Source organism: Abramis brama (genome assembly GCF_963993115.1).
Source record: "Abramis brama genome assembly, chromosome: 15".
NCBI classification, from domain to species: Eukaryota; Metazoa; Chordata; class Actinopteri; order Cypriniformes; family Leuciscidae; genus Abramis; species Abramis brama.
The window spans coordinates 26,655,115-26,676,423 of NC_139977.1; the positions used below are offsets into that span (position 1 = coordinate 26,655,115).

A 21,309-nucleotide genomic window follows, 5' to 3' on the forward strand; every position below is an offset into this window, starting at 1 on the left:
CGACGCTTATGAATACAGAAAATCCATCTTTTCAATGGTGTATTTCTATTAAATTGTGTCTTGGTAAACAGCGTACATGAACGTGTCCGCTTGTGAAAATCATCCGGGTAGAACTGCAGGCCAGGAGGAGAAGGAACGTTTGTTCCGGCTCTCCGTGCGCATGCGCAGTAACAATCAGCAAGCATGGAGGACGTGAGCCGCTGAAGATTTTTACAATAAAATCACCCTGGACCTCCAAATAAAGTAAGATATTTGAAATTGCCACATATTTAAACGTATAGTGGTGTTGTAAAAAGCAATGTTGCTCTAATAAACCGACAAGCTTATGTTAATGGACATTGTTGGACAGGACCATCTCAATGACCAGTCGAAAAAAAACAACATTTAAAACATTTGTAGAAAATCAAAGAGCCATTTGTTTCGAGTATCTGGAAATTAAATATTTGTGCATCGCGATGATAATCAAATATTAAGTAGCACGTAAAAGTTTTTGGAAAGAATTATACTGATGCAATGAGAACATAAATGTTGTAAACATCACTCTAAGTAACGTTAGTTGTCACATAGAAGTTTGTTAACGTTAACGTTACTTGTTTTTGATTTATTACCCAATGAGACATATATGAGTATGTCAAACCTCAACTGTCAAACAAACGGTTTTAGCTTAAATGACAGTACTTCACTGTCTTATTGTAAATCATAATATAATAATTGTAATATAATATATATTATAAAATTATTACACAGAGAAAGATGATGTGCAGATCGAGAATTAGCGTAACAATATAATTTCTAATGATATATTAAAAATTATTACACTTTATGTATGTTTATTTAACATGTATGTATGTAAGTGGTCAAATCGATTAATCAAGATAATCGCATCTAACATAAAAGTTTGAATATGTATATATACATACACACACACACACACACACACACACATATATATATATATATATATATATATATATATATAAATAAATATTTTTTTCCCTCTAAACAGAGAAAAATGATGCGCAGATCGAGAATTAGCGTCCGCCCCAATGTGAAGCCCACAGGCCGAGCTCCGGTAGCTTCTCAAGATAATGTTCAGCCTCCCCAGGGTCCTGCTGACTCTGCTCCTTCTGAGGGGTCAGAGGTCATGGCTGAGAAGTTGAAGACTGACCCACCTATAGCATTGGAGCGGACTAATGGGGAAGCCTCTCAGAGCAGCAGCTCTAATAACCAGTTGGAGGCCATTAGCCATGGAGCGTGAGTCTGAATCTTCAGTCTTATAAATATCTGATTATGTTTATTTAACAACATTTTTTGTAAATCTGAATGTGTACAATTTTTTTAAACTTTTAGAATCATTTAATTGGAGTAAAGACATACAGTATGAGACATATTTCAACTTTAAATTTTGAAATTAAAATTTACATTCATGTATTATGGTATTCCGGGGACACACTTAACGACTTGCTGAAACATTCTAAGAGTGACTGAACACACTTACAGACTGTTTCCAACAACTGCAGCAGATTTTAAACACCAACTGTGAACACCGACTGAACGTGACTCTGTGCGTTTGGGCATGATCAGTCGTAAGTATCAAACTGCATTCATAATCGGCCTTACAGTCGTTAAGTGTGTCCACGGTTGTAGTTAGTGTTGTCAAATATATAGATATTTCGATATGCATCGATACTGAAATACTGGTTCCAATACTCCTTTTTTGCAGTATTGATATTCAGACATTCCAGTACCGTGACAACACTAATGGTATTATCTTTGGTCCTGTGACTAATCATTATTTCCTTTGTTTTTTTTACCAATTTTTTTCATTTTAAATGATCTTTCAGTGTGGGAAATATTTTTTTTAAAGTTCAAATATTCCATTAAGTTGTCAATTAATGTAGGTCATAAAAACTGCATGTCTGTTAATTACTAATTAGAGACAATACATTTTAATCATAGGATACTGCTAAAGCTGCTTTAAAAAATTTGATGTTCCTCTGAATTTTCTTTGTTAGGTTACTACTACTAGTACTAGATTTTGTTATATCATTACTTTATGCAAGAGAGATTGCCAGTTTTATCACTGATTCTTTGCTTCACAACAGGGATGTAGCATCTAAAACTTCTGATGCCCAGGATTCAACAAGCACCTCTGTGACTTCTGGCCCTCAGAGGAGGAAACGCTTCACAGCTCTGCCCAACTTAGCCAAACCACGAGCTTCCCCAGCCTCCTCTAGGACTCCTAAATCACCATCCAAGTCCCCTGTAAAACCAGTAACACCCAGTGAGACTGAAACATCAACCCCCACTGCAGAGACTTCCCTTCAGATACCTGAGCCTGGCCACAACTCCAGTGCTCCTGGAAGACGGAGACCTCCTGGAGGGGGCAGACCGGCCAAGGTACAGCCCATCCCTGCAGCCCCACTGCGGAATGACCGAGAGACAGAGACTCAAGAGGATGGGGGATTGGAAGACACTGTTGTACCATTGACCGTCCAGCAAGGGGAGTCCCAACTTCCCCTTAGAACTTCCAAACCTGAGACTATTTTGGTTCATGAAAACCCTCCAGAGTGTCCGGTTCCTCCTGCTGTGGAAGACATGGTCGCACAGCAGGAGAGTGATTCTGAGCCACCTCTGGGACAAAGCCAAACTGATCTGTTAAGAGAAAGACTTAAAAAACTTCAGTCGCCATTGAAAATTCTCAAATCGTTAACAACTCTGAACGACCCGGCAGACATGGTGAAGTTAGCTCAGGCACGGAAACTTCGGGAGCTTCTTAAAAAAGAAATGAACAAAGACAAGGTGTGTATGTGCTTTACATTAGTTTTTTTTTTTTGTTGTGTGCAAAGAAAAAAGGTGATTCTGGGTTTGATCTGGGGGAAAAAAAGAAGCTTTTGATCTTTATAATGTGTATGTGTATATATGTCAGTATTTAGGTGTACTATGCAAAAGCTGATATATTGGTAAAAAATAAACAATAAAAATCTATTAAAAAATAGTCAAGGCAAGTTTTCCCTTAACGGATTTTAAGTAATTTGCATTTTTATGTTCCAATATGACAATACATACAGATATTGTATTGAATGGCAATATTTACCTATTTACACTACCGTTCAAAAGTTTGGAAGAGATTTGTTAATGTTTGTTGTGAAATAAGTCTTTTCTCACCAAGGCTGCATTTATTTAAACAAAAATACAGGAAAACAGTAATATTGTGAAATATTATTAGAAATTATTACAACTGCTTTCTATTTTAATATATTTTAAAATGTAATTTATTCCTGTAATGCCAAAGCTGAATTTTAAGCATCATTACTTCATTCAATGTCTCATGATCCTTCTAATATGCTTATTTGCTGCTCAAGAAACATTTCTTATTAGTATCAGTGTTGAAAACTTAGTACGTGTATACATTAAGTTTTGTCCCAGGCTAAATAGATTTTCACTGAATCACAATTGAATCAGTACTGTAATCCTGGCATATTTTGGGACTGTCACTTTATGTGGAATTCCTAAGGGAATTATTTCAATGCTTTTAAAATGCTACTCTGACCTCTCCATTGACACTTGAATCTAGGAAGACAAGAAGAAACCAAAGTTGGGAAACAAAGAACGCAAGGCACCTAAAGATCACACCAAAATGACCATGAGAGAGCTGATCTATTACCTGCCTGTTTCCAACCCGATGAAGTACGTGCTGTTCTTAATTCCTTTGTGTGTTTAGGAAGTCCATGTGAATGCAAGTGTTGATATTGGATTTGTGATGCATGTAATGGGGTGTGCAGGGATTAAGACAAACTGATTATTGACAGAGTGTTTTCTAGTTTTCAATGCCTTGGTTTTCTGTACAGGTCTTTCACAGATGAAGAGCAAAAAGCATCAGAGACAGAACTAGATGACTCTCCTACACCAACGTAAGCCTAATCACCCTGTCAATCTCCAAATAGTGCACATATGCCATCAAGATGTCTATTCAATGCGGGTGGTGTATTGCAGGCATTAAAAAAATTGATGTGAATTAACATAATTTTGTATTATTATTATTTGCCCTTAAAAGCTTTGTATAGAGTGCTATTATGCTATTTTAAAGGCTCCTAATTCAGTTTTGAAGGTCTCCTACAATAGGTTTACATGCATCCAAGTCAAAAACACTTTGATTTTCTCATAATATACATTGCAGCATCACCTCTTTTCTCAGTGTCTGAAAGGCTTCAATTAAAGGATTTGGTCTCTCTAAACCCCTCCTTTCCGAGATCCTACTCTGCTCTGATTGGTCAGAGTCTGTTGTGGTTGGTCTTCCGCTTACAGCGCGTGCATTGAACGAAACGCTTATTACCATATCTGAACTTCAGCTCCGGAGGCTTCCTCAGCACTTGATACACAGTGATACGAACAGTAACGATGGAGTCGGTTTTACCGTATCATGCACCTCATCCTTTGGAAGTGCATTCAAAGAGGATATACTTTTGTTGACATCATCTTTTGACATGTCATCAACATGAACCAAACTAGGGTCAAACTAGACGTTGTTTGCGGGGTTCGTGCAGGCAGTTCAGAATCGGTTCTTTCTTTTGGGAGACAATAACACCATTCATTGTGCACTTTGATCTTTAAAACTTTGCAGACCTATTGCATTCACTAAATACCGTTACATGAATAGTCAAATCCAGAAAAGGCATAATAGGGGCACTATTAAAAATATGGTATTATTTAAACCCTCATCAGAACTTCTTGTTTCTCTTTAGTTCTTCTAAGACTCCAGCTGCTCCATCAGTTCAGGAGACGGTGGCAGAAGATGCTGGTCATGAGGACGACGAGGAGAGAGTGGACGAAACTCAGCCGGAGGAGGAAGAACCTCTGGTAGTTCCCAGGGTGAAGGTGGCGGAGGATGGCTCTCTGATTATAGACGAGGAGAGGTCAGTGATGTTCGTTTTCATCCTGAGCTGCTGTTCATGGAGAAGTGTAGTCCAGGAATTAGTAAAGGTGAAGTGTGCAGTGTTTCCAATGTCAAAATGCTTTTTATTCTGTTGTGTGGGTGTGTGTAGTTTAACAGTCCAGGTGTCAAGGGCAAAAGGACCCAATCCGGCAGAAGACAGAGATCCCATATTTGAACGTGGTTCTACCACCACTTACTCCAGCTTTAGGAAGGGCACCTACACCAAACCCTGGTCCAGTGGAGGTCAGAAGTCAAACACAGAGCAACTCTTAATTTAAAGTGTGTCATATATATTTCATTTATATATTTTTTTGTGTCTATTCCAGAGACTGAACTGTTTTTCTTGGCCATCAGCATGGTGGGGACGGACTTCTCCATGATTGGTCAGCTGTTTCCACACAGAGGTCGATTGGAGATTAAGGTGGTCACAATATCTTTGTGTTTTGTGCTCTTGTATGCGTGTATTCATATCACTAAACACTTGTATGCTTGATATAGTCGTTGATTTCGTTCTATTGTCCAAAAGTTTGCGTATAAGTTTAATATTTTTGAAAGATGCTCATCAAGGCTGGATTTATTTGATCAAAAATCCAGCAAAAACATTAATATTGTGAAATATTATTATAATTTAAACTAAATGTTTTCTATTTTACTACTGCATCAGAAGTGTCTCCAGTCTTAAGTGTCACATGATCCTTCAGAAATCATTCTAATATGCTGATTTGGTGCTCAAGAAACATTTTTTATTATCAGTGTTGAAAACAGTTGTTTCAGGACTCTAGAACAGCATGTATTTGAAATGGAAATCTTTTGCAACATTATAAATGTCTTTACTGTGTCTTTTGATCAATTTAATGTGTCTTTGCTGAATAGAAGTATTAATTTAGGACATCTTGAATGTGTGCCATAATAATACAAGCTCATCTTCAAGAGCCTCAATCACCATCTTCTGTGGTGTTCTCTTATTCCCCCAGAACAAGTTCAAGAAAGAGGAAAGAAATAACTCATGGAGAATAGATAAAGCTTTCAGTAAGTGACTTTTAGCAGTTAACCTACCACCTTAAACTAACATCTAAAAAAAGACTAATGAAATTGATTCCTTATGGAATTAAGTATTAAGACAGTTGGTTGAAAATGTAGTAAACTGAAGTACATTTTCAGAGGAGAAGCGACGTCTTGATCTAGATTTCTTCAAAAAATTAATGGAGCAGGTCCTAAAAGACGAGGAAAAAAAGAAAAACAAAAACAAAGAGCTCATCAAGATGGCTAAAGCACAGAGTAGAGTCCAAAGGAAAGTGAGAGGTCAGTTTTTTTTAACTTTCAATCTCTGTTTAAAATTGACAGTTTTTTGGGCAAATTCTAATGCACACTTAAACTATTTTCTGATGCAGCGACTAAAAGAAAGGAAATGGACACTTCAGAGGATTCGGACAGTGATGTGGTTGCAGGAGAAAAGGAGAATGAGGACCTCTCAAATGATGGAGGAAGTGATACCACTTCAAAGAAACACAGGGGAAGAGGGGCGAATACTCCACAGAGGAGATTCAAGAGGACAAATGGAGAGGGTATGCTTTAAGCAACAATGGAAAATATGTTCTGTAATAGACCAGGGCCTGGTTTCACAGACAGGGTTTAGATTAAGCCAGGATTAGACCTTAGATCAATTAGGACATTGAATTAGCTTTTATAAATGTGCCTTAGAAAAACACATTTCTGGTGTGCATCTTGAGACAAAACAATGGAAGTGACATATTTTAAGATATGTCACTGCAAGTCAGTTAAACAGCTCAGACATGCTGTATTTTAATCTAGAACTAGCCTTAAGCCTTGCCTGTGAAACTGGGGGCAAATTCTTCAAATTTCTGAAGAATATCTTAAGTTGGTTCAAAGCATATTTTACAATTGAAATCACAGCCTGTGCATAGTGAAACTTACTGGCTGTCTTTTTTAGATTGTTTTTCACATTATTAATTATATAATTCTTTATATTATTGATTTTCTTTGGTAAACATTTGATATATTTCATTGATGGTTTGTAGCAGCAATAGATAAACCTGAGGACTGTGAAAATGCCCCTTCTGATGGTCAGTCACAAGATGACAGGTAAGAATTAACTAAAATATAAGATTCAATCCTAACATTATTACATTTAAATATGCTTTTAGTAATTTTTTTCCAATTAAAGTTGACGTGTACACTACCATTCAAGTGTTTAGGGTCATTCTAATATGCTGATTTTGTGCTCAAGAAACATTTCTTATTAGTATCAATGTTGAAAATGTGAAAAATTGTGCTGCTTAATATTTTTGTGGAAACCGATACATTTTCTTTCAGGATTCTTTGATGAATAGAAATTTCAAAAGAACAACAATAAAATGAAGCTCTTCTGTAACATTATAAATGTTTTTACTGTCACTGTGGATCAGATTAATTGATCCTTTCATAATGAAGTATTAATTTCTTTAAAAAAATCTCTTTCTGACCCAAAATTTTGGAACGATGATGTAATTTCTGCACTACTAGTGTAATTTATGTTATGAGACCATTTGAGGGTTGAAAATGATTCTCTTTCTAGCAGGTTAAGGGAATCTGATTCTTCAGAGAATATAAACAAGAGTCCTGCTATTAAACCAGCTCAGCTCAAGGGTCGATCCCAGAGACCGATCCCGAACTTTAGCCGAAGATGGGGGAACAGGCGCCCTGAGCCCAAAAGCAATACCCGGGAGGGCGGAACCTCAGTCGCAGGGGAGGGTAAAATGGACAGGTCCACCAAGGTAACATTTTCAACGGTTTAATGCGAGATTCGACCAATCTTACACGTGTATTATTGTACAAAGGCAGGTTTTTTTTTTTTTTTTGACAGTCTATTTTATCTGACATAATTGTATAATTTACTCTTTTTAGGTGCCTTCAGACTTGATACAAGAGGAGAAGAAAAAGCAGTCAAAAGGTTTCCTTGAATTGGAAGATTTAGAGGAAGAACCTGACCTTAGTTCTGTACATGAACAGATATTTAATAAACCAACCAGGTAAGCGTGACAATTTTTAGAATATTTCAATCATAACCCGGTTAGGGTTCTCAATGCAATTTTTTTTTTGTATTATTTATATACTGTTATAGTATTTATTTCTATTTTGAATTAGCTTATATTTTTATATTTTGAGTTTTTATTTGAATTTTTGTTTTTGTAATTTTACAGTGTGTGTTTGTCATTTAAATGTTTTGCATTTCTATTTAGCTTTAAAAAAAAATCTGTTTAGTTTTAGTAATTTTAGTACTTCAGAATTTTATTTCAGTTAGTTGCCTAAGCAAGATTTCTTCAGTTTAATTGTTCATTTAATATTTATGTTATTTTACTGCTGCATTATTTTAATTAACGAAAATTCTTTTAATAGCTTTATTTTTATTAAAAATACCAACACTGCAATGCAGATATAATTGTGAATAGATTTTGAATCTTTTGATAAATTATTATGATGGATGTAGAGCTGCACAATTAATCTTTAAAAGATCGCGAACTCGATTCAAACACCCACGTAACCTTATTCCTGGTTTTCCTCTCCTCCTGATTGGTCAACTTGAGACCAATCGGCCCGTTCAACCACACACACCCCACAAATTGAGAGCTTGGGAGGTGCTTGATGCTTCAAATAAAGAAGATTGTATAAATTACATCGCTACACCAGTAGGTGACGACAAGTGACTGTTAAAAATGTATTTGTCATTGAATCATTCATTAAAGAGATTGTTCAGAAACTATGATTCATCCAGCAATGAAACAAGTGAAGTCTTTATGAGCGAGCCATTAAATCATTCATTCAAACTGATTTTAAGAAAAAAAAAAAAAAATTAAATGCTTTTAAATAGACTCTTCAGCAATTAACATTTGTCAAAACCTGTTATTTTGTTTAGTTGTCTATTCAGAATCTTGGGAGAACCGTGATCTCTATTTTAAACAAAAAATCGTGATTCTCAATTTATCCAGAATCGTGCAGCTCTAGATGGATGTGTGAGTCAAATTTATTATATTTTTGATGATCATTTTTTTTTAGGCATTGTTCTGTGGTCTTGTTTTCAGTTTTGCTAGTCATGCTAATTATTATTTCTCTTTTATTTAGGTCAGGAAGGATCCCTAAGCTCTCTCAGCATGTGATGCAGGCAGCGGCAGAGGAAGAGGAAGATGAGGAAGAGCTCTCTGAACCACCTGTGTCTTCCAAAACTTGTAATCAGGGCATCAAGGCACCCGGCCGGAGGGCTAAATTAAAACCAGGCCCCACACTGAAACAGGGTATGCACAGGAGGGGGAAATCTAGACTGGTGACCTTACTGGCCTCTGGAGCTGAAGATGATGATGATGATGAAGAGGACGAGGACGTAGAAGATTGTGTCCTGAGCCAGGTGGACTTTCCTTCATATCCTGAAGAGGAAAACCAGGCATTCGTGCCAATGAGTCTACGCCCTCTACTGCCCGTTAATTCAGAGGTTGTAGAAACCATGGAAGAGGTGTGTTTATGTATTATCATACCATAAAGGACCTTATTGGAACCCTCTTCATCACATATCAGTGTGGCTTGCTCTGTTCATAAACTCCCCTGCTTGAGTCTGATGTTTTTTTGTTGTTGCATAAATTATGTTGTTATGGTTAGTACTCAAAGAATAAGGCCAGAAACATATTTTACGCCAGGAGTGTCTGGCGACCCCCAAGGTGCCACAGTTTTCTTTGAAAAAAGTAACATTTTATATTACAAATGTTTTTATTTTGCGTTCTAAACACTAACCATAATAATTTGATTCCATTAACAGTTTGTAACAATAATAAGAAATCTGAATACAATTTTGTGGGGAAAATTTGTTCTTAGAATGTGTTTCTGACCAAAGTGATGTTCTGTTTTGTTTCACCATTTTGTTCATATTCATTTCTGCATGTCATATCAAAAACTCACAACCTTCCTACCTTCCTACCCTTCCCTTTTTTTTCTGTCACTCATTCCCATTGGCTCCCAGCTGGACATTTCTGTGAATGTGCCTGATATCCTGGGCACATCCCAGAATGCTTTGTGCCCTGAGATGTCATATGAGCAGGCAACGTTGCACGCTGGTCCGGTTACTTATGAACACCAGTTAGACCTGCTTGTTGTAAGTCTCCCCAGCGTCATTAATGTCCCTTGTCACATCTGTTTATTGTTGTGGTGTCCATTATAAACAAACAATTCATTTGTCAGCTGAGTCTAGTTTCTTTACTTTGAAATTGGAGTGTTTTTGTAGTTATTGATGAGTTGGTACTAATTTGTGTCTGATTTGTTTTTAAGGATGTCATCGAGTTTCTTGACCCAGACCACATGGAAGGTAAGGTGACACTCTCTCAAGCTTCCATCAGCAAACATGGAGAAACAAATGATCTAACTGAATGAACTACCACAGGAGTTGTAATCATATTTAGTCAAAAAGGTCTCCAATATGCAATGAAATGTTATATTCCAACATCAAATTATCTGGGCAAAACATGCACAGATACGTTTTCTGTATAGAGTTCTGTATACATACAAAAATATGAATAAATTAATTTATGAAATATTTGTTTATAATTTCACTTTACACAATTGTTCAAATAAAAATGTAAACAATTCTAACATAAAATTTTAAAGAAATCAAATGCACTGACACAAGCCTTTTTATATTATATTTACATAAATAAATATTTTTTTTATTTATGATATATTTGTTTCACTTAAATTGACAGTTGTTTAAAACTGTTATAAAATTGGGCAAAAATTAAGCTGATAGAAATCTAGTTTTCTTTTTGGAAAATTTTTTTTGTTTATGATGCAGTTATTCATTAATTTTTTATGATACATTTGTTTTATTACAATTTACATAATTGTTAAAATAATAAAAAATAAAAACCAAAAATACATATTTTAATGTATAATGTATGATTAATGAAATAATGATTTAAATGATACATACACTATGATATTATTATTATTATTATTATATATGAAGAGTTCAGATGCAAAAGCCTCTAAGTGCCATCTGAAATTTTCTTCTAGAATGATCATTTTTATCAAGCTTGTATATTTAAGTTCAGTAATTTCACTTAAATGACAATTAATAGGTCATTTTCATTGCCATTTAAGTGAAATTACATCTAGCTTTTGCATCTGAACTCTTCATATATATATATATACTGTATATATACTGATATAATGTAACGGATATATGATGATAATCATAAATTATACTATAAATTAAATATCTTTATTTTTTTCCAGTAGTTTTTGAATTACTTTTCCATAACAATGTGTATATTGTGTCATCGACCAAACTTTTAAGAATATTGTATGATAAAAGTTTTGCTTAAATCACTAGCCCCTACATGCAATGTCTTTTATGTCAATGCAAAAGTCTTTTACCCAAAAGCTTTAATATTCTGGTGGTTCATAATTTATACATCTTTCTTTCAGTATGTAAGGAGATCAACAATGAAGCTGCCCAGACTCTTCTGACCATCGGGAACTCCGCTCAGATGACCCAGACATCCGAAATACCCTGTACAGGTAAGAATAGCTTCATAATGCAATCCTCTTATTTGCCTGAATCCAAATGGGCACTCAAATTGAATGACTGATTGAATGAAATCTTTTTCAGGTGAAAATTATATTCTTGGACAGTCAAGCATAGTACATGAAGAGGTGGTTCATGAAGAAGTTATCACAGAAACAGCCATCATGTCCGGTCCTTCTGTAAGTTGCGAGTCAGAGTTGAAAGATGATGTTGAATCTTCCAGCTGTGAAACTCATATTCCAGAACTTTCTGCTGAAGAATCAAAAGAGGAGCCAATCAAATCACAGACAACTGATGCTCATCCTAGTCCCATTCAACATGAGACACAGGATTTGGCTTGTTCCAACAGTGTTCCACCGCCTAAAAGAGGCCGTTTCTCCAAACCCAAACCCAATATTGGTCAAGGTCTGAGAACCAGACAAGCTCCACAGCAGCAAATCTGTCCAGAACTTGTTACAGATTCTGTGGAGAGCTCTAAGGGTCCATCTGTCACGGAAAAGGATACAACTGCAGCACAATCCATGCAAGAAGATTCAGTTCCTGTGGATCACCTGTCAGTCTCCTCTACTTACCCTGAGGTACTACAGCTGGAAAAATCATCTGAAATAAGAGAAGACAATCTTAATGTTGTTCCTGAAAGAGTGACTAAAGAAGATAATGGATCTGTGTCATCTCTGAAGAGAAAGAATGATGATATAATCACAGAGGAAAAAATGAAAGAACAAGAAGAGGCGAGAGAACCACAACTGACTAATAGGTATTAAAACTGGCCCATTTATTTATTTTATTCATTTATTTTCACTGATACTTTTAGTCAGTGATCTATTTTTTGTGATTCAACATTTACATTTATTTTTTTATAGTTATAAATGAATACAATAAATTCAGTTGAACATTAAAATTGTTCCTTGGATAGCTAAAAATGCTTCTAATGGTGGCGGTTATGATCCCATAATGTGAGACTGATATTCATGCATCTAAAAATGAGTAGTCTCAAATATTTTCTGTATGTTTCAGTGTGAGTGAGTCTCAAAGCACATCAGATGATCCTGCTAAACCTGTCAGGAGGTCCCGCGCACCCAAACCTAAACCAAACCTGACTCAGACATCCAGACACACACGCACACAGACGCAACACAAAACAGGTATGACAATTCAAAACCCAGCCACTATTATCTAAAATGTGAAATGGCTCTTAACAGGTGAATCTCACAAATATATATTGTATTTTGCATAAATTTTTTGTAACTGTAATAGATATTATTATTTTTAAATAAAAAGCAGAGATTAGATGCAGTATAATATACGTATTTTTTCTAATTACAGCAGATATTTTTTTCCTTATTACAGTTTGTTTTGAAAATGTGCTTTATTAATGTAAGAATAATTACTGAAAATTTCATAAAAATCTGATTCAGTTTTATTATGCAACTTAATAATATTTATTAATATATTTTTGATTTTGGTGTGACCTATCACATTTATGTTCTTGAGAGGTTTCATGAGATTCACCTAAACAGAACAACTGCTAAAAAATTTCAAAACAAAATCAAATATGAATTTTTATGTTTGCATTTGTTTCCTTGCAGTTATAAATGAGAAACTGCCTGCTGCTGAGTCTTCCACCAGCACTTTCACTAAAAGTCCTGAAGAGGGTGCTGTAGTTACCACAGAATCTGATGTTTCCCAAAGTGCAGCACAAGAGGTTGCATCGAGCACTGAATCAGCACAGGTAAAATATCAGTTAAAACCGTTTTTTAGCCCTCGTACGACAAGTAGAATAATTACAATAAGGACATCGGAATAATAAATATCATGTGTTATGTCTCTTTAATTTAGGCAGTCAAAGATGTCACACCACCAGTTGTTTCTGAAGATGAGTCCAGGAAGAAAACTGTGGTCATGTTGGATGAGAACAAAAAGACCAGTCCAGTAAAAGTTTTTGAAGACAGCACTGTGAAGCGTTTTGGATGTGAATCCGAAGAGATATCTGCTGAACACACTCCTGAGGAACCTTTGTTTATACTTTCTCTCACTGAAATCCCACCCAGTTTAGATGAGGGGGCGGGCCTTAGGACAGAGCCCCTCCCACTGACAGCGGTGTCTGAGCTGCATTCTCATGGTCAAAGGTATAGTTTGCTTTAAACTGTTATCTGATGCTGTAAAACACTGAGACAATGCATCACTTCATAAACGGATATATTGTGAGATGCCCTGGTTTCACCTAGCTGACAATTTGTTAACCAAATGAATGCAGTGCATTGTTTTTTGTTGTGAGACTGGCTCTCTGTGTTCTCAAATGTCAGTGTCTAAACCAGATTTCATTCATATATTTGCAAATGGTGCCATATCCTTTCTCTTGTATTTATTGCTTTTTTCCACATTTTGTTTTATTTCAGTGCTAATGAGAGCAGGGAGGTATCTCACCTTCTGATCACAGATGCTTTAGTTCCTGTGTCACAGGATGAGGAAAAGAAAAGTGGAGAGAAACGCAAGACACCAGTCTCAACATCTCAGGGGGTAATACATACATCTTGACTTTAAGCACTATTGATGTTTGATAAATAGTCTAATAAGTGACTAATAGTGAGGTTGTTTCTTTTCTTAGAGTACCGAAGGTGAGAGTCAGGCAGAACATCACGGTGAGAACATTTTCAGCAAATCTTTATAATTAAAAAATAAACAGTGGTATATATTGTCATCTGTCAGCATGTTGTAACATCTGTTCATGCATTGCACATTTTCTTTATGCCTTAGTAGTGGAATTATTGGGAAGCCCTGTGGCAGAGGGGACTAAAGATGAGAAGGAACATCTGGAGAAAAAGAGAAAGCTACCTGATAGAACCAGGAGAGGTAAGGGAGCTGAAATGACACTACCAATTTTTTTTAAATGTTTTCAACATCTTTTCAGCATCATTACTCCAGGCTACAGTGTCACATGATCCTTCAGAAATCTAAATTCTAATATTCTGATTTGGTGCTCAATGTGGAAAACACGTGCTGCTTAATATTTAATATATATTTTTGGAAATCATGATGCACTTTTTTCAGTATTCTTTGATTAAAAGAAAATCAAAAGAAAAGCATTTATTAGAAACAGAAATATTTTTGTATCATTATAAATCTCTTTAAAGGTGCCTTGTGTAATGTCCGCCAAAAAAAATAAATTCATACTCCACATTCCATACCAGATGGGGGCAGTATACCTCCAGAAAGTGAGTTGGTCTACTCTAGAGTAACAACCGAGAAACGGCATAGTCTCTATGCTCCGCCCCTACCTTCACAGTGATTTTGAAATATTCAATTCAATTCAATTCAAATTTATTTGTATAGCGCTTTTCACAATACATATTGTTTCAAAGCAGCTTTACAGAAAGTGCATTTCAGAAATGTACATAGAAAAATACAGTTAGTTAATCATGTATTAATTTAGGGCATAAACATATCGCCAGCGTCGAGTTGTCTCTTCACAGGCGTCGAGTCGTCTCTTCACAGGCTTCGAGTCGTCTCTTCACAGGCTTCGAGTCGTCTCTGCACGGGTGTTGGGGCATCTGTAGTTTCCATGGGAGGCTGGATACAAACTGGAGCTGACGATCTGTATTTACCTTGGGACTAGCGTCCCGAGATAACAACAGAAAAGCAGATGGGAAATAATTAGCGTAGCTGCTGTTCATAATATTAATGCATTCAATCTGATTCAACTGTAGTAGGCTATAAAAGGTAAAATATGACATCTTCAAGCTACTTCACCTTTACCAGTGAATATGTTCATATTCGTTTTGTTCATATTACATTTTTATTGTTAGTTTGAATTACATTAATTTGACAGACAGCATTCGCTGATGTTGACCAAGCTAGCGCCAACATAACCAGAGCTGCCAACTCTCACGCATTCACCGTGAGACACACGCAATTGACACTTTTCACACGCTCTCACGCCACACATCAATTTTCTCACGCACAGAAAAATCGCGAAGCAAAGAGGACACGGAGACCGACAGACTAGACACAGCAGGGGTGCGTTTCCCGAAAGCATCGTTAGCCAACTATGGTCGCAAGTTCCCTCGTTACCAATAGAGTTCAATGGACATTGCGATGAACTTGCGACCATAGTTGGCCAACGATGCTAACGATGCCCAGGTTAGTTATGATATAAAAAAATCTCAGCTCTCAGATTCTGTCAATTTTATTACGTTTTGGTGCGTGTAAATGTTACACGACAGATCCCTAGCGCACGTGAACCGATCATCTCTACTAATAGTAAAAAAACACGAACACTGTTGAAAGATACAGTAGGCTACGACTTACCAAAATGTATTCCTCATACATAATATCGACCAATCAGTGTTTTTTATCAGCGTGAAGAGGTCAATAACATAGCTGGAGAACAATTATGTCAGATTTACCTCAGGAAAGCCATTTAATAAACATAATATAGGTCACGTAGTTGGCAAGAAAAAAAGAGCTATAGAGATTGTGCTATATATGTGTACTATATTACAATACTATATTTATGTACGTTATATATACGTTTATCGAACAGCCTTCGATACATTTCTATGTTATAACTTCCCGAAAAAACTACACAAACATATAAAACAAACTTCTAACGAAATACTAACAGCATCTTACTTACCAATCCAAAAGAAATGTTGCAAGTTCGGAGTCGAACCTCATTTCTTTCATGTCCATTAGTTGTCTCCAGCGATGGAAAGCAGTGCCAATGTTTACTCTGGTTCTGTTCCTTTTTTTATCAGATTTTATTTGAATGTAGCAGTGGGCTGTACTTTCCACACGATTGACATCAGGTTCAAGTACGCCCACAAGCCGTGCGAGTTATTCGTGTATTGCATGTTTGGCTGGTGGTTATGTTGCCCGCATACCGCCTCTCATGGCCAAAACTGGTATTACGACACCTGTCGGGCCGTGGCTAGTAATGCTAGTGCTAATTCAGGTTGATATCTCTGTAGCACTATAACTTGTCATTTTTTTAATGACATCATCGCCCTTATTTCTTCTCATTCTTTTGATGCGTGTAGCTCATTTTTTGGATATTTTTACCTCAATTCTGACACATGGCACCTTTAATGTAATGCATTGTTGCTCAATAAAAGTATTAATATATTTTAAAACTTTTAAATGGTAGTGTATAATAATTAAATGAAATATAAATAATAATAAGTAAAAGAATATATATATATCAATATATCTCAATCAATAAATTACTTCAGTTATCAGTTATTGTTAAAACATGAAGGATTTGTTCACATTTTATTATTATTTGACCCTACACATTATCTACTTGTTAACAAATTATTAAATATGACTTTTTTTTTTTTAAATCCTCTAATTATATACAGTGTATGTCAAAGATTACAACACATAAAATATGTTTTTTACCAATGAACTCTTCTGTGTTTAGCAAAGCTGCAGGTGAAACCCATCCCCATTTCAAGGAGAAATGCTCGAGGTGTTGATGCTAAAGAGGACACAGCAGCGCTGTCTTTAAAAGAGACTACCTCATTACCCATTTCAACAGGAGAGACAAGATCAGTGCCAGAGCAAACTGTGTCTGCTGCTGTTTCAACAACGGACAACTCAACATCAGCCACCATCTCAGACAGAGAAGTAAACACAGACCTTACTGCGACCAGCGATAGTTCTCGTTCACCTCAGCAAGAGAATGATCCTCAAGAATCTTTCCAGAAGGGTCCCTCCCAAGGCATCATGGGACAGGTGGACCTCCCAGGCAAAGAGACAGCTGAGTTAGCTAGTGGACCAGACTCGCAAAGTGTCAGTCAGATCACGCCTGTTGCCACGGGTGGGTCACTTACGAGGTGGGTGGCTCTTTTACATAGTCTTGATTTTCTTTTTGGGGTCTACTAGAATGTTTTCGTGCTTAAATGATCAAAAAACACATTATTTTTCACATGTTTTACATTATTGCAGCACCTCTCTTCCCAGTCTGGCTCTAACACTCTGTTTAGTTCCTGTTCAACCGCTTTGAGCACTTTTGGAAATGTCACATCTCTTACCATAATAGAGAATAACTCCCTTTGGAGTGAATTTGTGCTTTGTAACTTTGCAGACCTTTTTCATGCCCAAACAGCAACATTTCACACTAACGAAAGTTTAAACTGTAAAAAAAGCATAGTAGGTACTCTAAAAAAAAAAAAAAAATTATAACAAAAAATTAATTGGCTTTGATTTTATCCCTAACAAATATGACATTACAATCCATTTGTTTTATTTTTGTTCTTCTTTAGACCTGGCAGGAGACCCAAGGGGTTCCTGTCCTTCATTTCTTCTAAGAGTACACAAGGACCCCCAGCAGCTCATCGAGGGGCCAAACCAGGCCCCCAAAAACCAGCAGTCAACACTGCACGACCTGAGAGAAAACGGATAGCAGCCGGCCCTGTTACCATGGCAAAAAAACCTGATGTAAAGGGAACGTCACCAACCTCTGCTTCCACCACTGCATCTGTCATTGAGGTATCATACAGTCTGATATTCCAGTACTTCTATGGCCACATTGTATATTTGTATTAATAGAATTGGATTCCATCTTTCTCTGCTCAGCAGAACTCAGAAGAAGAACCCACCAGTGTCTCCAAGTACTTTTTCAGTGACATCTTTACTGAAGTTGATGAGCTAGAAGACCTGGATTGAGGTTGGAATAACGAGCCAGGAACAACCAAGCAAACAAGCAGTGAAAAATATAGATTGACATCAGTAGGGTGTATAGATGTGAAGTTTTTACCAGGACACTTTTACCAAGAAGAACCACAACTGAAGATATGGAGTGAAAACGTACCTCAATAACTTTCGAAATATTAACAATGTCTTTTATTTTATTCTATTTACTTTTTTATTTTTAGGATAAATAAGTACTAATTCACATTATGGTGAAGCAAATATGTTTTTGATAAAGTTGCACTCTTCGTGATGTAAAGTTGAAATACGACTCATGTCTTATTTGAGCCTAACTGTGTTTTATTTGATCGTTGGTCCTAACCTTCTGCATTTTATTTCCAGTTATGAATTGGCAACACATTCACTTCTCTCAGCCAATTCCTTAACATCATTTGGTTATACTTGTCTTTTTTCCTTTGTCTTTAGAAAAGACCCCTTATATATTTTTTGAAAGTTCTTTCTTTATCATTTATATTTATTTAAAGAGCAGTTTTGAAACAAACCTCCATTTTAAATAAGCACTGTCCTGTCTTTCCAACTCCATCCTGTTTTGTGTGTGTTGGATTTGAGCATTTTTCAACATATTTTGTAGCATTTTTTTATCTTCAGCTTTTAGTCACAAAGCCTAGCCTTTGTTCAGTTTTATGCTGTTCATAATCGCTTTTCATATTTGTGTTCAAATGTTCTCAAGCAAATGTTTTACGTGTATGTATTTGTAAATATGTTAATAAAAATGTTGCTGTCTGAATATGTAAATTTTTAAATATATACAATAATGTATTTTTATAATGTTTGTAGTTCAATAGCAATTCAATTAAAACTGCATCTTGCGGAAGAACATTGTAGCCGGAGATACTTCTCTCTGTTTATGTCTACGACGACGAGTCACGCAGGTACTGGGCTACTCCGCAATGGTGCGACCCGAACCAGTTTAAAATAGTCCCAATATAAACACATATTATAGGTGTAAGTTAACGTAGTAATTCGGGAAAAGACAGAAACACGGTTTGGAAAATGGATTCATTATGTAGGCTACTCGCATTTACTACGTGATTGTTTTGTTGTTGTTATTGCTAACTTTAGATATATTAGACCATCTCTGTCACATAAAGTAGCCAGAATGTTTCTTCACTCTATGATCCTTTCTCATATTGAATATGGTTTTACAAACTGGTCACTCACAAACGCCACAACGCTCAAAAAAATGGAGTCACTTTTCAAACAAGCTCTAAAATTTTTAGACCGGAAACCACTCTCATATCATCACTGCTTAATATTACAAAAATATAACCTATAAGCTTTGCAAATTTCTTAAAGCTCAAATATGCCTGTGCTATAATATAGCCCCACCCCCACTAAGTGATTACATTAAAGTGAAAACAACGGGCGGAGGCAGAAGTGTAACCAGGGCCTGCACGAGAGGTGATTGTTCCTCACAGACGTACAGCATTTGGACAATATGTACTATCAATTAAGGGGACAGAGATCTGGAACAAATTACCGGTTGCTGTGAGAGAAAGCCCTACTTTCCCCAGTTTTAAGAACCAACTTAAACAATGGCTTAAAACAAATCAAGTATGTGCCCACTAATGATAATTGTTGTAATTTAGATAAATGGGTACGGTTCAGTGTATTACTTTATAAGTGTATGTATGTATACCAAACTAGATCCAGCACTTTGCAGCATCTAATAGCACTTTAAGAAATTGATAATGCACTTAATGCACTTTGAGTAGCACTTTACTGTGTATGTGTGTGTCCGTCATGTATAAGTATGCCATAGATGCCTGTCTGCTAATTGCGGCATTTCTTATATGTTGTTGTTAATTGTAGTGTCTTTTAAATTAAGTCGAATCATGTTTAAATTAAATGTTTATCTGTGTTACTAGGTATTGTTGAGGACCTCACATGGGACTACAAATGTAAAATAGCCTGGGGGCTAACTTTGGCATGTACATTACTAAAAAGCTATTCATTCATATGCATTGTCCCTTTTAAATAAATAAATAAATAAAAATTGTTGGTGGGTGTTTCGATTTGTAGATGTCAGCAATTAATATTAAGAGTTAATAGATTCAAATAATGATTCGTGTTAGCGTGTATGTTTCAAATTATCCAAAATAAGTCATGAATGCGTTTAATGGAGGATTCGTTTTTTTGAGCCGTCAATCGCCCCCTGGCGGAATAAAAAGTCTGTGCCATTGAACAACTTGTAATAGCCTCCCAAAGTTAAATTCACTAAACAACGACAATGGTGGCGCTGTTTCAGTGTGTTCACAACTATAGGCGCCACCCATACCACGAACAGAGGGAAAACACCCCGTTTTCCATAGTTTTTTCAACATGTCCAGCAGGATTTTAGAATAAATATACCAATGCCGCCTTTCAGGTATATATTTATACATTTGGGCCGGGATTTATCTTTATTATAATTTAGCAGTTTCACTTAGTAAACACTCAGTCGCTTCGGATGGTTCCTTGAGTTGGATTTTCAACATAGAGCAATAATGTTCTGCAGGAACCAAACTTCCAGAGCCACTGTGGCCCGCGGATCCGCGATGGAGATGGAGGTGAAGAGAGGCCGATTCCGCCTGAGTGTGCTGGAGGATTCCGCTCAGGTGAGCGACTGCAGCAGCGCACCTGCGCATGTGCAGAACCGCCACAAACTTAACACAACACTACCGAAAAAGCTCAATTATTACTCAGATGTTGCTCATTCACATCCCAGGAGACTTTGTGGAGTTATTGTATGTGTATAGGCCTATCAACATGTCCTCAGAAGTTTATCGTAAAATGCTTAGTATTCCCTACGTGAGGAAATGAGACAATTGTATATACACTAGGATTATTATATGGCTACGAAGGGCAAAAGTTTCCATTGGATTTAAATCTAGTCTATTTGGTAAAATCTGATTTTAGTGTGCATGATTGTGTTGGAGTTTGGATTCACTATCTTAGGCTATTGTGTAATTATTTATTACATGAAGTAAAAAAACATGGATCTGACTGCATTATGTCGTATTGTTAAAGGGATAGTTCACCCAAAAATGTTCCAAACCTGTATGAATTTCTTTGTTCTGCTGAACACAAAATAAGCTATTTTGAAAAATGTCGA

The 21,309-nt window shown here is 36.3% G+C and overlaps 2 protein-coding genes across 10 annotated transcripts in view; both read left to right on the plus strand.

The window, feature by feature from the left end:
- Positions 1-111: 111 nt before the first annotated feature.
- LOC311097358 (uncharacterized protein) lies at positions 112-18,942 on the plus strand. Of its 8 annotated transcripts, none has more exons than XM_084136963.1 (28): positions 112-243; positions 1,007-1,254; positions 2,106-2,802; positions 3,578-3,690; positions 3,852-3,914; positions 4,746-4,916; positions 5,046-5,179; positions 5,263-5,357; positions 5,911-5,965; positions 6,098-6,238; positions 6,328-6,501; positions 6,976-7,039; positions 7,512-7,710; positions 7,841-7,965; positions 9,056-9,440; positions 9,942-10,073; positions 10,247-10,283; positions 11,402-11,494; positions 11,586-12,258; positions 12,519-12,646; positions 13,091-13,233; positions 13,341-13,630; positions 13,901-14,021; positions 14,110-14,143; positions 14,259-14,354; positions 16,924-17,338; positions 17,768-17,993; positions 18,081-18,942. In XM_084136963.1, exons 2-28 carry the CDS (start codon positions 1,013-1,015, stop codon positions 18,168-18,170), a joined length of 5,136 nt encoding a protein of 1,711 aa, XP_083993089.1. In that variant the 5' UTR covers positions 112-243; positions 1,007-1,012; the 3' UTR covers positions 18,171-18,942. The 8 variants fall into 8 exon arrangements, with proteins under 8 accessions (XP_083993089.1, XP_083993090.1, XP_083993093.1 ...); XM_084136964.1 differs by having other exon boundaries at positions 18,084-18,942; XM_084136967.1 differs by having other exon boundaries at positions 14,262-14,354.
- A 1,499-nt stretch (positions 18,943-20,441) lies between these two features.
- The window catches only part of rtknb (rhotekin b), a 35,160-nt gene continuing 34,292 nt past the window's right edge, over positions 20,442-21,309 (plus strand). The window contains exons 1-2 of one of the 2 annotated variants that reach the window (XM_084137765.1): positions 20,442-20,583; positions 20,713-20,812. In XM_084137765.1, coding sequence (XP_083993891.1) covers positions 20,570-20,583; positions 20,713-20,812 — 114 coding nt within the window. In that variant the 5' untranslated portion in view covers positions 20,442-20,569. Of the gene's footprint in view, positions 20,813-21,309 lie in introns of both variants that reach the window. The other variant, XM_084137766.1, reaches the window with a different exon arrangement.